The following is a 17,652-nucleotide window of genomic DNA, read 5'->3' as shown; positions in this document are numbered from 1 at the left end:
GTATAAAATATTTTGATCAATACTTTAATTAAACATATGTATCTTTATTATATTGCTCATTTCTCTTGAATTGCTTTTGATTTTCTACTTGCCTTCTCATTAACGATAAAATAAAATTAACATGAAATTTATAAATTGATTAAAGCCTGGGAATGAACAGTTAAAGGTGCCAAGGAATGAACATTAATCTGCTATGAATATTTATCAGTATCCACGGATGGAGCCAAAAATTCTCGGTTGAGGGGGGCGAAGGAGTAAGGACAGATTCAGAAATTTTTTTCAATAAAGGCCAAATATTAAAACAAAAGAGATAATTAAAAAAAAAATAAACACATCTCATTATTAATATTAAAGAATGTTATATATATATATATATATATATATATATATATATATATATATATATATATATAAAAGGTGGGATGTGGTGAGGGGACAGCTGCCACCTGTCCCCCGGCCCTTTCGCTACGTCCCTGTCAGTATCTTAACAACCAATCCGTTAATCACTGAATTTGAAACTTCAGAGTTTTTTACTGATCTATACCTCCTATATATACCTGAGACTGACACTAAGTATTTCATTCACTCATCTTTTTCAGTATCAATCAATTTTTCACAGTCATGACGTATTCTACCCTGGCTGCATTTATGTCCCTGTTGTTTTTTACCGCTTTCAGCTTAACTTCTTCAGTTGAGGTTAATCACGATGGAAGAGCCATAACCATCAATGGCGTTCCCAGAGTTCTCCTCTCCGGCGCTATTCATTATCCCCGAAGCACCGCCGAGGTATCTATAGATTGTTATTCGAGCATGCATGCCCTGTTTAGCAGCACAATAGTACATTTTCTGTTATAACAAACTTTGAGTAAGGCGAATACTTACTGCGTTTCACCTTGCAGATGTGGCCGGATTTGATGAAGAAAGCCAAGGCAGGCGGTCTGGATGCGATTGAGACGTACGTTTTCTGGAACGCTCACGAGCCGATTCGCGGTCAGTATGATTTTTCCGGCAACCACGATCTCATTAGGTTTATCAAAAACGTCGGCGATGCCGGAATGTACGCTGTTCTCCGCATTGGTCCTATGTTTGCGCCGAGTGGAATTACGGGTAATCATTTGCTGTTAAATACATACGTTACATAACAAAATCCACTGTATTCATCGATCTCAAATCATTTCCTGTTTTTTCTCTTTCTTCTGAACAGAGGATTTCCGGTATGGTTGCACAATTTGCCCGGCGTTAATGAGCTCCGTACCGCCAATGAAGTGTATATGGTAAATTACAGTACTCTCTCTCTCTCTCTACAATTTGAATGTAGATATTACCTGACACAATCGTATATGAATGTCTAGTTATGCTAGATATTGTAAGATTTTCCCTTATAATATATATTGTATATTATATATTAAGGCCTTAATTAAGTGGTGCAAGTTGACTAGGCTTATTAAGTGGTCTGGTTGGACTTAATAACTAGTAGTTGTTAGTCAACCAAACTCTGTGCCTAATATAACCTGGATTGATGGGATACAGGATTATGGATTAGTTAGCACATTCAGTTACGGTACTCAGACCGCTCAGTAGATACCAATACACCATCTAGGGTTCTGAGTCAGGTCTGAGGCAAAACATGGCTAACGGTCTACCGTTAAGAGGCAATACTACAGGAACATCAACTATGGCTGGAGATCTACATGGCTACGCTTCCGCTATCATACGAGGTCAGGTTTCTCGTATACTATGGTTTATTATAGTTAGATTATTTATATCTAACATTTGGTATCAGAGCCTTTATAATCTCTGTCTGGTTGATTGTTTTGCCTAAAACAAATTAAGTTGTTATATACATCAAGTTTTTTGTATATGATATATTTTGTGCTATGAGTATTATGGATGGTCGGCTGCTATGTTCATATCCGGTGAGAATCTTCTATGGAAGTCCTGTTGTTCGCTGATTTCCATGGATAGAGATGGTGGCTAAGTTGCTTCTCGGACGTTGCGGAAAGGTAACGTGGTGAGCTTGCAGATTTGGTTCTCCGCATGACTGCATTCAGTCCAGACGCTTTCTTCTGCCGCTGCTGCATATGTTCACGGCGACTCTGCACATTTGGGAAATTTAAAAACTTAATGCAGTACGTCATTCTGTTTCTAGTATATTCCTTATTTCAATTGTCTTTATTTTACCATAAATTTTATTTGCTTTATTTAATATTATATATTAATTTTGGTAAATGGTAATTATTTAGTTTTAAATTGCCATATTTATATTATCTTAATTAATATTGTATATTATTTTGACAAATGGTAAAAATAAGATAATTGTTTATTTTGGAATATTAATGCCCTTTAGTTTCCATTTAATTTTGGCATTAAATTCATAATTAAATTATCATTCAATTTGGAGCAATATTAAGTTTTAGTTTGCTATTTGAATTTTAATTTAATGTTAAGGAGCATATTAAATTGCCTCAAGTGTTACAATTTATTTAAGATATATGGGTTAATAATATATTAATATGCAAATTCAAGCATGCTACGTATATTCATAAATTATTATTAAATTATACATTCATAATAGCATGCATTAAGGTTGGATTTAACATATTATTAATTCATAAATTCATTATCAAATATCGTTCAATTTTGGATCCTTAGGTCAATTTTAGATATTGTGACCTACTAAAGTAGCTTGTTTTGGTTTCCCCTTAATTTTTGAGCACATTCTAGTTTTATGTGTCTCTGGGACTTTACAACCTATTTTGAACATGCTATTTGGGACCTATCTTGAGTCATTAAAGTATGAATCCCACCATTTTGATTGATATTTTAAATAATAATTATAGCTTTTTTTTTTATAACATGTTTATTCACTTTTAATTATTACTAACTACCATATTTTGGTATTAATCGTTGGTAATAATATTAAGTTTGGGTCTACTTCAGTATTAGACCATTTTTCCATCCATGTTATAAGTCACTTGGGCCATTGAGGTTTATGAGCCTAATTTGAGTGATTAAGTGCTATAATTATTATCTTGGCCTGTTTTGAGACATTAAGGATTTAAGGATTTAATTGTTATTTTGGTCATTAAGAACTATAACTATTGTTTAAGTTGATTAAATTTTTAATCTATCAGTAGTTTTTCAGGGCCTTAATAATAATATTAAGTCTTTAATTTTATGGCAAAAGCAATATAGTTGGTATATTGTTTGTATAATGGTAAATTGGTTATTACCTTAACTTCAGTCTCCCTTAGTATCATAATAGTCATGGTTAATTATTATGTGATAAATTGAGATTAGTATTTGGCATCCCTTAATTACAGTTTTGCCTTTATTGTAGTTATTATTAATTGGCATTATTAATTACTGTTATTAAGTTTATGGACTAATCTCATTTTATTACTTTTCATAATAATAATTATTAAGTTTACTTTGCATATGTTACCACTTCATTTTACATGACTATTAATGTTGGTAATTAAGTCCTACCAATAAATTTTTTAAATGTACCATTGGACGCTGCATCGGGTATACTGACACCGACAGTGAAGATGGGAGAATTTTAGAGTTTTCTTCTGTTGTGGATCATCATCGTTGTTAGCGCAATGGAGAGATGCGGTTTGCATCATTAAGGTTAGTCATTAATTATCTTTTATGATTGTTATTGATAATTAGTGCTACAGTTACAGTTAACCGCTAATTTGGACTAGTCACATATTTTATCTTTAGAAAAATGAAAACATTAAAAGTGCATTACCATACTTTAGTTTGTCATTACTAATGTTAATAGTGATTATAATGTTACTTATTGCTATTAATAATTAGTTAATTAATGATGACATTAATATTGTTATGGTATTCAGTTATGCACCTTGAACTGTTTCCAAATAAATTTATGTGACAATACTCCAGTTCAGAAAATAATTTTCTGGACATTAATATTTTTCGGACTTCAAATTTTATTAAGTTTTCAAAATTTTATCCGAAAATGTTTATAAATGTTAGCGGTTTTAATCATTGTTTTTTCGATATTTAATCTCCTACATAATGTGATAATACTATTATGGCTATTTATTGCTATTTTGGTTATTTGCAATTTTGCCATTAATAATAATAATAATATTATTAACTGGGTTATGGAGAGTGATTTTGAATCAATTTAGCAATCTTGGAAAAACATATTTTCTAGGCAATCGACTATTGCCATTAATTCCATAATTCATTTAGTTCTTTGAGTTATGATTGCCCATATTTGATCAAGTATGAATAAATGAATATTTAGTGTAAATTCATATTATTTAGTTGGTTCATACTCTTTAGACTGTTTTATGCATTCGATCACATTAAATGCATAATATTAAGTTTAATTATGCAATTAGGGTTCATGAGAATTTGATTTACAAATGCTAGCATATCCTTTTGGTTTGATATTGCTTGAATTTGTAAATTCAGTTATTTCTCATAAATTTGATCTTTATGCATTAAAATATTTTCTCATGGGCTTACAGTTTAAAAAATTTAAAGTATATATTCAGTACATTATTATTCAAAATGTTGGGTCTCTTTTGGTTTGGACTCATCAGTGTTTGAATATTAAGTTTATACTTTAAAATCTCATATTGTAAATTGCTTTAAGTTATGCAATTTATTTGGAGTATATGAGTTTAATGTTTAATTTTATGCATATTTGTCCTAAGCATAATATCATGTTTTAAATTATACAATTTTATTATGCTTTTAGTAATGCATGCTTAGATGGAATTATATTAGTTCCTATTTAAGTTGGACTTACGCATAAATTTTAGTTGCGGTAGTGCCTGAATTTAAGCACGTTTAGTCCGCTATTTTTAGTTCACCATTTAAGCTTTAATCATAGGTGAACCCTACAGTTTTCTGGTGTATACCATACAGTTTACTGGTTTATACCCCAAACAGTTATACATTAAGTATATATGAATCGGGGAGACATACTAGTTTTAATGGCCACGACTTAAGGACATCTTGAGCCACTAGTCTCCTTAAATTGATACTCTATTTAAGGAATTGGTTTTCAGTGAGACTTAGTCTCTAACCACCTTTCCTTGGAGTATATTCAGTTTTTCCCATCACAATTTGGTATAATCTGTTTGTCAAATTTTTAAGTATTCATTGCCAATGTGATTTTATTTTGGTTTATTAAAGAATAGCCAAAGCATCTTTAATTTACTGAAATATCTTGAGTTTTCAATCTTGGTTAATTAAGGAAATGCTACAGCATATTCAGCTACCTAAGATTATTAAGTTTTAATCACATAAAGTTTAGGCAAGAATTTGATAATTGTCTAGTGATCTTATAATTTTAATTTGGTTTTGGAGTAGCCACAGCATCCTTAATCTGTTAAAATTATATATTAAGCGGTTTATTTTGATCACATAAAGTTTTGGACATATCATTTGTGGTTAATTGTATGTCATATGATGGAATTTAGCCCACAAGCAATTTCGTTATATTTGTATAATTAATCAGGATGAAATACTGGACTACGGTCATAATTTAGCCCACAGGCAATTATGTATCGGAATGTAGTTTAGTAGTTTTATCAGTGATGATAGAAATAAATCAATTTATTTACTTTATGGTTATTTGTAAATAATTTCCAATTCTATCATGAAGTTTAATTTTATGATGTAAATTTAGGTCATATTTCTTAATTTGCCCACAGGGATTAAGAAAAGGAACATGATCTCTTAAGTTTTTTATCATAATGATAGTAATGAATCTTATTGACTAAAACTTTAGCCTACAGGCAAGTTTTATGTCATTTGATTCTTCAACTCATTTGATAATGGTTTCATCATAAATAACATTTTTCAGTTGGATCTAATTGAGTAAAACTTTAGCCCACAGGCAAGTTTTATGTCACTAGATTCTTCTGGCTCTTTAGTAATTGTGAAAAATATTATCATAAGGGTTTCTTAATTGGATTTAATAGAATTAAAACTTTAGCCCACAGGCAAGTTTTATGTCAATAAATCCCACCACCCATTAGATGATAATTTTATCACAATTTCTTAGAGTTATAAATTCAGTTCAATTATAATTCTAAGTTTCATGGTTTGCATTGGCAAAACATGTATTCAGTCACTTCCCAAAATTTAGCAACTTTTATTAATTAATCCACGAATCTTACTCGGTTCTTCGGACTAACTGTAGTAAGTTACGTGATTTGACATACCTTTTGGATTCCAATAATGATAAAATGTATCTTTTGAGCCAAATTCTAACTTGGTTTTGAAAGATGTATTTTGTTTCTTTTAGTATGTCCAACTATGGTGGGGAAATATATCTTCATTATTTAGTTGGACTTTAATTGGAACCAAAAATTGATTATTTAGTATGTCCAACTAATGGTGGGGAATTATGTCTTCGTTTGTTAGTTGGACAATAAATCAGTTATGAGTATGTATATTATTAAGTTCATTTATTAATTTCGCTGAAGAATATTTTAGTCAGTGGGAGTGATCATTTAGGAAAAGATCATTAAGATACTCCACTAAAGTTTTTGGATTTAATTATTGTATTCATACATTCCAAATTGGGTTGTATGTTAAACAATAAGTCCAAAATATTCCACAAGTATTAATCTTGTATTCGTTCATATAAATTCATAAGTTCAAATTATTGAATATTTGGTTGTGCAACATATTTATGAAAATGTTGCAACAATATTAAGGAATTTATTAGAACAAAAGCATTTAACTTGTGGTGCACTGTCATTTAATTAATTATTCAGTGATTAATAGAGTCTTTAGTTTCTTCAAAATTGATCTTGGGTCATTTCGGTTGTAAGGCTCAAAACAATTTTGTGGGACATAAAAGTAAGACTCATTATGTTCAGTTCATTTAAAATGGACATTGAAGTTATTTGGGAAGTTATGGTGTATGATTAAGATTCCAAATTTATGGACTTAGACCTTTGGTTTATTCTCTAAGTTATTGGAATGCTTCTGTGACTTGACTATCTTTTGGCTATTTTTGATGAGTGGGAGTGACAGACGTGTCAACTCCAAGCTCTTAGCTGTTAGAGATAGTACTTAAAGTTAACTTATAAAGAAGTCATGGAATACAGTTAGCATTATGCTAACATTAAGACATCTCTACTTAAGGCGTGCTTATAAAGTTTTAGAGATCATACAGTGTACTCTTTTGTACAATTTGGATGCGTTTTCTCCTTCAGTTGTGCACATAATGTATTTTGAGAAACATCCCTTAAGGTACCGAGAATAAACATAGGGTTTGTTCATTAAGGACCTAAGTTGGAGATTAAAATGCATGTGACCATAATGGATACTACTCTGATTAAATAGAGGACGTATCACTATGATTCGTGTGTTTTGTTCTTTGATGAAGGTTGTGCTAGTACTTGCGCCAAGTGGGAGAATGTAAGATTTTCCCTTATAATATATATTGTATATTATATATTAAGGCCTTAATTAAGTGGTGCAAGTTGACTAGGCTTATTAAGTGGTCTGGTTGGACTTAATAACTAGGAGTTGTTAGTCAACCAAACTCTGTGCCTAATATAACCTGGATTGATGGGATACAGGATTATGGATTAGTTAGCACATTCAGTTACGGTACTCAGACCGCTCAGTAGATACCAATACACCATCTAGGGTTCTGAGTCAGGTCTGAGGCAAAACTTGGCTAACGGTCTACCGTTAAGAGGCAATACTACAGGAACATCAACTATGGCTGGAGATCTACATGGCTACGCTTCCGCTATCATACGAGGTCAGGTTTCTCGTATACTATGGTTTATTATAGTTAGATTATTTATATCTAACAGATATATGATAGAATTGATTGACTGATTATTTGGTGTTAATTTTCAGAACGCGATGCAAAACTTTACAACATTGATTGTTGACATGGTGAAAAAGGAGAAGCTATTTGCTTCACAAGGAGGGCCTATCATTCTGGCAGAGATTGAGAATGAGTATGGCAATGTGTATGAACCTTATGGAGCTGCTGGAAAAGCGTATCTTGATTGGTGTGCAAACTTTGCTGACTCTCTTCACATTGGAGTTCCATGGATCATGTGCCAACAAAAGGATGCCCCTGAACCAATGGTATATATTATATACACAGATTTTAGTTTTAACATTCATTTATTGATTATCATATTGATTGAATGATTGAATCTGCAAATTAAATGGTGACAGCTTGAAACCTGCAATGGTTGGTATTGTCACCAATATAAGCCCAGGAACCCTACTACCCCAAAGATGTGGACTGAGAATTGGACTGGATGGTAATTAAGTGAATTGAAAATATGACAATTTTTATAACTTTAATTTGAAAATTGTGGTTGAATATAATGACTCAACTAAATCATGCATTGAAGGTTCAAGAACTGGGGAGGAAAAGACCCATACAGAACTGCAGAGGATGTTGCATTTTCAGTGGCAAGGTTTTTCCAGACAGGAGGAACTTTCCAGAACTACTACATGGTTTGTGTTCTCCTAATACTTAGTTTCTTTAGTATTGATCATGGGCTTTTGCTTATGACTTTGATTATACATTTCTAGTATCATGGTGGAACGAATTTTGGTCGCACTGCTGGTGGTCCGTATATCACCACAACCTACGACTATGATGCTCCAATTGATGAATATGGCAATGTGAAGCAACCAAAGTATGGTCATTTGAAGCAACTCCATGATGTGTTGCACTCCATTGAGAAGACGAAATATTACCACCACCGAATTGGACAATTCTCTTCAGGTAATATGACTCAATAATACACTTTTTCTTTTGATCTTGAAGGGTCAACCTCCCTTTTATCTAATCTCTTCCCATTTTCAGATCACGGTTTATGCTTTGAATGGCACATCAACTTGCTTCTTTAGCAATGCAAATGAGACATCTGATGGCACCATCAAGTACAAAGGAGTTGACTATGATGTTCCTGCTTGGTCTGTTAGCATTCTGCCTGATTGCAAGAAAGAAGCTTTTAACACTGCTAAAGTCAATACCCAGACTAATGTCATGGTTAAAGACTCAAACACGGCTGAGCAGAAGACTTCTTCACTGAAATGGTCCTGGAGGCCTGAGAAGATTGATGACACTGTCGTCCTTGGCAAGGGAGATTTCTCTGCAAATCAAATTTTTGACCAGAAGATCACTAATGATGTCAGTGATTACCTGTGGTACATGACAAGGTATAATATTAATCCCCTTTTCTTGGTTCTGAAAACTATAAATTTTTGCTGAATTTTGTTGAAATATGGCAGTGTGAACCTAGACAAGGATGATCCCATCTGGAGCAATAATATGAGCATCAGGATTAACAACACTGGCCATCCGTTGCACCTTTATGTGAATGGGGACTTCATTGGCTCCAATTGGACCACTTATGGGATTCCCAAGTCTGTCTTCGAGACCAAAGCAAAATTCAGACATGGAAAGAACCAAATCTCAATTTTGAGTGCTGCTGTTGGTCTTCAGAACTATGGTTCATTCTTTGACATGGCTGGAACTGGATTGTCCGGTGGCCCAGTTGAGATCGTTGGAAGAAAAGACGATGAGACCATCTCTAAAGACGTATCTTCCCACAAATGGTCGTACAAGATTGGACTCCATGGCGAAGCCCACAAACTGTTCAGCAATCAATCTCGCTTTGCTTCTCAGTGGCAATCTGATAAGCTCCCTGTCAATTCTAGTATGACTTGGTACAAGGTAAATATATATACATTACACAGATTGTTATCTGATCTTATCTTAAATCTGCTTAGATTTTAAGTATCTGTGTTTTGGGTGTTTAGACCACTTTCAAGGCTCCAAAGGGAAAAGATCCAGTTGTGGTGGACTTGGTTGGTTTAGGCAAGGGGTTTGCGTGGGTGAACGGCAACAACTTAGGCCGTTACTGGCCGAGCTTTTTAGCCGAGGAAGGTTGCTCCTCGGACCCTTGTGATTACAGAGGACCATACACCAACACAAAATGCGTCTCAAATTGTGGCAAACCAACACAGAGATGGTACCATGTCCCGCGATCCTTCCTTAACAAGGGCGACAATGAACTCATCCTTTTTGAGGAGATCGGAGGCACTCCCGCCAACGTGAGCTTCCAAACAGTGAGGGTTGGGAGTGTTTGTGCAAATGCTTATGAGAAGAAGGTGATGGAGATATCATGCCATGGCCGCCCCATTTCTGCCATTAAATATGCCCATTTTGGCCAGACACAAGGGCTGTGTGGATCATTCAAGAAGGGCAGTTGTGGTGGCGCTAAGGATGCTCTAACCATTCTGAAAACTGCATGCGAGGGGAAGGAGTCGTGCTCGGTGACTGCTACTGAGGATGTGTTCGGCAAGACAAATTGTGATGGGAAGAAGAGCAAGAAGAAGTTGGTGGTGGAAGCTGTTTGCTCCAAAATTTTGTAGTTCTCATAGTTTTCGTTTTAGTTACTGCTAGTTTAGTTGCTAGCTAGCATTTGATAATTAACTTTCATCATTAATAAAAGTGATTTCTGAGCATTACGGAGTATTATTTCACACAATTTTGATTTATCAGGATAACTTCCAACAAACAAAAACAATTAAAACAGAATGACCATTATTATTATATCCAATGTGACTATAATTTATTACATAATGCTTTAAATTATGATGAGTTTAAACTAAAAACAATTAAAATGGGAGCATATTTTTATATTATAGTCTGGGATGGATTGTTATTCTCCAAAATTAACCAACAACCATGGAGGAAGGTAGTAGCTTCTTTGAGTATAGTCTGGGCAGGACCTTGTGATTCCATATCTTCTCGTTCTTGGCTTCCCAAATCTTTGAGCAAATCATAATCATCTAACCAAGAGCCTTATCGTTAAGCATAGTAGAGTCGCTGTAACCAGCAAATCTCTTTGTAACATCCTGTAGCAGCAGCTACGAACAGTTTAGTGACCTCTTTCCTTCCCCATCCAAATAATTTTGTTAGCTTGAACTCTGCAATTGTAATTTTTATAATCCGAGTCGCGTCCTCCTCAATGAAAATGTCTTCATCAATGTTACGCAGCCAAGGTTCATACCACACCTTTATAGAAGTGTTATCCCCCACCCTTCATCTATATCCACTTTTTAAAACAGATTGTGCTTCAAGAATACTACGCCAAATAAATAAAGGATTCCTCCAGGCTAGCTTTGAAAAAAGAAAGTATCCAAGACTTTTGCCATCAAGGAGTTTTAATTTGTTGTTGGATGATTCTCCAACAAAATGGAAAGAAAAGGAAATAATGGATGAAAATGCCCTATAAAAGCTCAATGAATTTTTGCCCAAGACTTTTCACCCAAAATATTTTGTACTTTGTGCACTGAGAGTTGTCAAATTGTTTGTCTATTTTACTCTTTCCGATGCCGCCGTTTAAATTCCGATTATATAGAGGACAATACTCACACTATTTAGGTGGGCCAGATTGGTATGATGCACACTTCCCTTTTTACTTGTTTCAATTTTTTACCATTTCATGTTCATTCCTTGGTAGATTTTACTGTTTATTATATTTTATTGATGTCAGAATTCATTCAACTACTTTAGTTCATTGTTATTTTTAGATGTCCTTTTTATCCAATTTGTTAGATTTTCCCCTTACTTCAATTGTCCTTTGGAATACTTATTTTGCCTTCAATATTGGTCTCTGTTCTGAACATTTGAGGGGAGTTGTTAGCTAATTCGTGGGTTGATTTATCCCTTGCATAAGCTCCCACTTTTTATTATACATAGCCGACTATTGTACATAAGTTTCATTTCTCTCCGATTTGTTTTCGTTTTCTCCTTGTGTAAGTTACTACCATTTTCTGCTCTCATTTCACTTTAACTGCTTATGATTTTCTACTTTTCTTTCATTTACCATTTTTGTTTGAGTTTTATCGTCGTGCTTGTATAAAATATTTTGATTGATACTTTAATTAAACATGTCTTTATTATGTTGCGCATTTCTCTTGAATTGCTTTTGGTTTTCTACTTGTCTTCTCATTAACGATAAAATAAAATGAACATGAAATTTATAAATTGATTAAAGACTGGGAATGAACAGTTAAAGGTGCCAAGGGAAATTTATGTTGAAATTTTTAGCTAAAAATGACATTTTGAGTGATTATTTTGTGGTACAAATATATGTGGGTCCACTTCTGATTTGGGTCGGGTCAAAGTGGATTCGGGTTCTTCGTAGTGAGACGAAGAATTTGATATAATGTACGCTCAAAATGGGTAATAGGTGAATGAGAAATTGATTCTCAAAGTGAACCTATTTGGGAGAAGTCAAAATCTTAAGCTAATTGCTAATTAAGTTAGCAACTTGTTATTAAGCTTTGATTCGTTGTACACGAAATAAGCTTGATTAAGCTTAAGTAATTAAGCATTGTTTGCTTAATTAGTGAATTGGGAATGGAGCTCCTTTCGTGCTTAGCATTCAGTGCTACACGAAAGTTGTGTAATTAAGCTTTGGGAGCTTAATTTGAGAAATGGAACTAAAGCTTAATTAGTGAATTGAGTTATGAGTTCATTTCGTGTGAGCTCCTTTCGTGCTATGGATTCGGTGAGCACGAGTCAATGCTATATGCATTGATTCGTGTTGCACTGTTTCGGTACGTGTGAACCACTCGCGTGTGGTTTTCGGTCCCAATTCGTTAAACCTTCGGGTTGATATGGACTTCTCGGTCACTCAAATATTTTGAAACGGGTCGTTATGGTCAGTACGAATTAATCGCGTATTAAGTTCGTGACCGTTGGAATTATTACGATAATAATTACGACCGTTTCAAACGTTATTATCCAATTATTAAATTTTGAATTTATATTGGTTAATGGCCATGAATATGCTATTTAATTCCTCTATCCCTACAAATACCTTGGGTGGTTGGCAGAATTTTTGGGCACATTCTTGTTGAAACTCTCAAAATCTTTCTTTGTTTTCTCTCTACTCTCATCTCGTTTACAAAGGGAAATTTCTGACAACATCTTCTGAAAACATCGGAGTGCTCAACTTGTGTTCTAGTTCGCCGGGCTTTGGGTTGGAGTGCTCGAACGCCAAAGTCGTAGTCCGTTTTATCCTGGGAGACTGACGCCACAACGATCCTAGCACCCTCGGGAGGTGGCGAATCGGTTTTAAGGAGAGTGTGTGTACACACGACTCGGGCTTCCTATACTTCTTCTTGTTTCTTCGCGTTGGGTTGAAACCTCAGGTTAGAAACCCGTTCTTATTTTATTTCGTTCTTGGTTTTGGACCAAGTGGTGGGATTAATCTTAGAAAGATTAAATCCTTGTACTAGTCTCGTACTAGTTGTGGTGGGATTATTTTGATAAAATAAATCTCAATTTGGTTAATATATATACGCTGTATATATATGTAATTTTGGTTTCGAACCAAAATTTGTTGGAATTAATTTTCTATAAATTAAATTCCATTTTTCGGGACAAATATATATTTTATATATATTTTGTGTATCGATTTATTCACCATTTTCCAACAATTTAAACATGAAATTAATTAATAAATAAACAAGAAATAGATAAATGACATAAGGTTTGCTCAAAAATGTGTCGCTGCCTTCGTCTGGACCGTCCAGATTTGGCCACTTTTTTGAGTCTGAGCAAACTACTTTAAGTTGCTACTTCAATTCAAATCAGACCAATTCCCATTCTTGGACCACTTTGAAGTTATTGCAGAGGGTGCTATTTGCAGGGGGACTGATTGGCCTGAATCCTAAATATTGGGAACCCAGAAAGATCCCATGTACGAAAAGACTCCATATTGGTGTTCTGCAATTCATAAATTTCTTTGGTTTCGAGCATTTGTCACCATTTTAGTGTCAACGTTTTTTTTATTTGGACTTGATATTACAGGCACTGTTCGTCTTTCTCATTTTGGTCACTCGATGGTGAAATCTCCTATTAGCAGAATGGTAAAACGAAATGGCCTGGTTTACCCTATCATTGGGTTTGCATCTTTGGTGACTTTTATTTACCTGTGTTTTGGGGACCTATGGATAGATGTCCAGAAAGAAACAAAATTAAATCTGCTACTTCAATTCAAACCAAAACCAATTTTCAAAACTAGCTTATTGTAATCAAATGCTATAATTATATATGGGAAGAAAACACACACACACAAAACGTAATTATTAGGTTTGGATGAGGAAAATTGAACTGCAGCCTGATTCTTTATTATGATAGAGAACAAACAAATGCAGAAAACAAAAATTATTCGACAAGCTACATAATGCAATGCCCATACAACCATTACTTAGTTCCTTTTATTTCTCACTTCTCCCCTGGATTATAAAACTAAATATGCATCGTGATGTCGAACATGATTGACTCATCACACCAAATAAATACAATACAAAACCTTGTTTACTGAGAGTGAAGAGCTAATGTCTCCAAAGATTTGATGCTCAAACACTGATCATCGAGTTTCATCTTCAAGGTTGCGGAATCCAGAAATCAAATCCTCGTGAAGCTTTTTGAACTTGCCTACCAAGACGTCTTCTCCTTCAGCAGGATCCTCAAATTTCTGAGACCTGCTCGGGAAAAAGGGAAGGGAATGAAAAATGGATTCATGAGTAGACCAACAACAATAGTGGTGGTGTTATTTTATCATGCAATCATGTCCATTTACTAGGCCGAAATGTTTACTTACACCAAACGGTAAAACAGATCTCCCAGGCGGTGCTTAATCAAACTGTAAGTAATCTTCTGACCATCCATACCAGCTCCTCGTTCAACAGCCTGCCAAGAAAGTGGCATCAATGTATTGTTAAATAATAATAATAATGAGCATTTTACCATTTCTAAATTTGCAAATTGACACATTGTTTTATATAATCTCTTCCAAATATCTTATAACCTAGTTCTGTTTCAGAATGAGTCCAAGGATAAACAGAACAGAAGTGGATGTATTGGACTTAGTTGATGGTTGGTTAGAGTTGCTTCATTGTGGAACTAAAAAGTATGCTACTATATCCGGAGTATATTTTTTGGGGGTACATAAAAAGTATACTATAATTAGACACACATGTGCGCGCATATGTATGCTAACACCCACCCCACCCCATCTGTGGGCATGTCGAAAAAAATAGGTAAATGAAAAGTAAAGCTTTTATACCTGATTGGCCAAGTTGTAAAAATGGATGATGTTCCGCAGCATCCAAACAGACTTGTAGAATGGGCAGAATTTGTCATATCTGCCACAACATAACATAAAAGTGAGTACAGAAATCCTGAGACCCATAATAAGGTAAAAGCCTTAAAAGACATGGCTGCAAGGAAAATTTACGGTGTAAAAGCATTTTGTGCAAGGTAGTCCTCTCTCAAAAGTTTAGCAGTTTCCAGGGTAATTTTATCTGACTCGGCTAAAGCATCCTTTCCAACAAGCTGCAAAAAAGCAATATAGCAACATCAACTTTTCAGTTCAGTTATTTACTCCATACTGTGTTTCTATAGCTGTTTTTATTTTGGTTTTTCGAAATGATAGCATGAAGCATTATGTTAGTGTGAATTGTGATACAATTATTTGTAGCTAGGTCCAGCAAATAACATCATAAACCAATGGCCAATCATGACACCTGACTCTAGTGTATAAACTCTAAAAACACGTGCAAGAGAGACAGGAAAAAGAAACTACTTACCCCATATTTGATTTACATGTAATAAGGAGAAGGGGAAAAAAAAAAGGAGTATCTAAGGTCCAAAATGAAGTGTTTCCAAAACACAAGAAAACAAATAATATTTTTCTTAAATTTAAAATACTAAAATAGTAACCCTAGATTCTTTAAACCAATGAACAAGTTTTTCATCACATTTGTAGATAAATCAATATACAGATGCCAGGGTATGTGCCTATGTCAGAAGAAATTCATTGGCTACACTAACATTCCACAGGGGATTACCACCTCTTAAATTTTATTCCTTTCTAACCTTTTTATGATATACTAGATAAACAATAAGAACAGTAGAAGTAAATACCTGCACAATTTCATTCAGGTCATCTTCCCTCTGCAGTACCTCACGAGCTTTTGTTCGTATACTGATGAAATCAGGATCAAACTTCTCATAAAAGGACTCCAATGCCTGGATGTGTGAGTGTTAGAACAAAATTTTCTCAAGGAAAAGTAATCCAAGGAGATTACTAGCACAGAACTATTGAACTAAATGCATTAAGAGAAAAATAGGCGCACCCCTGAATATTTTGAGTAAGAAATCAGCCAATTTACTGAAGGAAAATGCTTCCTTTGTGCCAATTTCTTGTCCAGACCCCAGAAAACCTGAAAATAGAAATCAAGTGTCAAGAACTCGTATTCTCAAAAAGACAAAAGACCAAATGATTATATTTACCTGAACAATACCAAGGGTTGCAGATGTAACAGGGTCTGAAAAATCTCCTCCAGGGGGTGAAACAGCACCAACAATGGTGACACTCCCAGTTCTTTCAGGTCCACCAAGACATTTGACTTTACCAGCACGCTCATAGAAAGATGCCAGACGAGCTGCCAGATAAGCAGGATAACCACTATCTGCAGGCATCTCTGCCTGAATAAGAAAAACAAGGTATTCTTTCAGGATAAGTCCCCAATAAAAAATTTCTATAAGCTATGTGGCATGTCCCAAGGTTTAAAATATATATGAAGAACTATATGCTGCTACATAATGAAACTCCACAACAATTGTCATATCTTGTCATTAAAGTGTTTCACAAAAGTAATAAGCAATAATAATCAAGAAAAAGCTAATTTGATAAAAAGGGTTAATTCATACTCCATAGTTTCTAGAGATGATTATACCTTACATATATTTTAAATGTTGGCTACACCAAGCTAATATAATAAAGTGGTGGCTTTATATGGCTACTGAATTTTGTTGGCCAGATCAAGTTCTAGTTTTCAGGTAACGGTCCTATAGCATCATTTATATGTTTACTTACAAGGACTGGAACAGTAGAGTAATGAAAAAGCTTCTGAGGTTACACACTGGTTGTTAATTCCCAAAACAGTGATTATTACGGAGTACATGTACTTATTTTAAAAAAATAAAGATTAAAAAATGAACTCACCAATCGACCAGAAATTTCACGCAGTGCTTCGGCCCAACGAGAAGTAGAATCTGCCATCATACTCACATTGTACCCCATGTCTCTGAAATATTCAGCTATAGTAATTCCTGGAATAATATTGACATAAATACCCACCATTAAGCACATAAAAGGATCAAATTCCTATTTGCATGTAAAATAACTTGGCTGGAGGAATAATATAAAGCTACTATCTGCCTGCATGTTAAAGTTCTTTCTCTTGTAAATCAGTAAATGGTGGAAATGGATTTTAACTAGCACCATTGTCTAAATATATAGCTAGACAACAAGTAAATACAGTGAAACATCTGGCAAAGGATGGCAAGTCAAAAATAATTGATCAACTTTGAAAAGATAATTTGCAGACATGACTTGGGGAAAAATAACAAAACCCACCCGTATAAATTGAAGCCTCACGGGCAGCCACAGGCATGTTAGAAGTATTCGCAACAAGAGTTGTACGTTTCATGACAGATTCCTCACGGCCATCTGGCAATGTCATAGTCAATTGTGGGAAATCCATGAGCACCTGAAATTAGGTATTTTGGTAAAG

The 17,652-nt window shown here is 34.4% G+C and overlaps 1 protein-coding gene and 1 pseudogene across 1 annotated transcript in view; one reads left to right on the top strand and one right to left on the bottom strand.

Moving 5' to 3' along the window:
* Positions 1 to 621: 621 nt before the first annotated feature.
* LOC109190654 overlaps positions 622 to 17,652 on the top strand; it is a 25,047-nt pseudogene continuing 8,016 nt past the window's right edge.
* The window catches only part of LOC109190655 (V-type proton ATPase catalytic subunit A-like), a 6,498-nt gene continuing 3,011 nt past the window's right edge, over positions 14,166 to 17,652 (bottom strand). The window contains exons 12-20 of the mRNA XM_019341203.1: positions 17,496 to 17,628; positions 17,082 to 17,188; positions 16,367 to 16,561; positions 16,210 to 16,296; positions 15,998 to 16,102; positions 15,309 to 15,406; positions 15,138 to 15,216; positions 14,673 to 14,761; positions 14,166 to 14,553 (exon numbers count right to left, since the gene is read on the bottom strand). Coding sequence (XP_019196748.1) covers positions 14,439 to 14,553; positions 14,673 to 14,761; positions 15,138 to 15,216; positions 15,309 to 15,406; positions 15,998 to 16,102; positions 16,210 to 16,296; positions 16,367 to 16,561; positions 17,082 to 17,188; positions 17,496 to 17,628 — 1,008 coding nt within the window. The 3' untranslated portion in view covers positions 14,166 to 14,438. The remainder of the gene's footprint in view (positions 14,554 to 14,672; positions 14,762 to 15,137; positions 15,217 to 15,308; positions 15,407 to 15,997; positions 16,103 to 16,209; positions 16,297 to 16,366; positions 16,562 to 17,081; positions 17,189 to 17,495; positions 17,629 to 17,652) is intronic.

The sequence above is a fragment of the Ipomoea nil genome, unplaced genomic scaffold, assembly GCF_001879475.1.
Source record: "Ipomoea nil cultivar Tokyo-kokei standard unplaced genomic scaffold, Asagao_1.1 scaffold1576, whole genome shotgun sequence".
Classification (NCBI taxonomy): Eukaryota; Viridiplantae; Streptophyta; class Magnoliopsida; order Solanales; family Convolvulaceae; genus Ipomoea; species Ipomoea nil.
The sequence above is the reverse complement of the archived record's forward strand: the minus strand, read 5'-3'. Positions and strand labels throughout refer to the sequence as shown.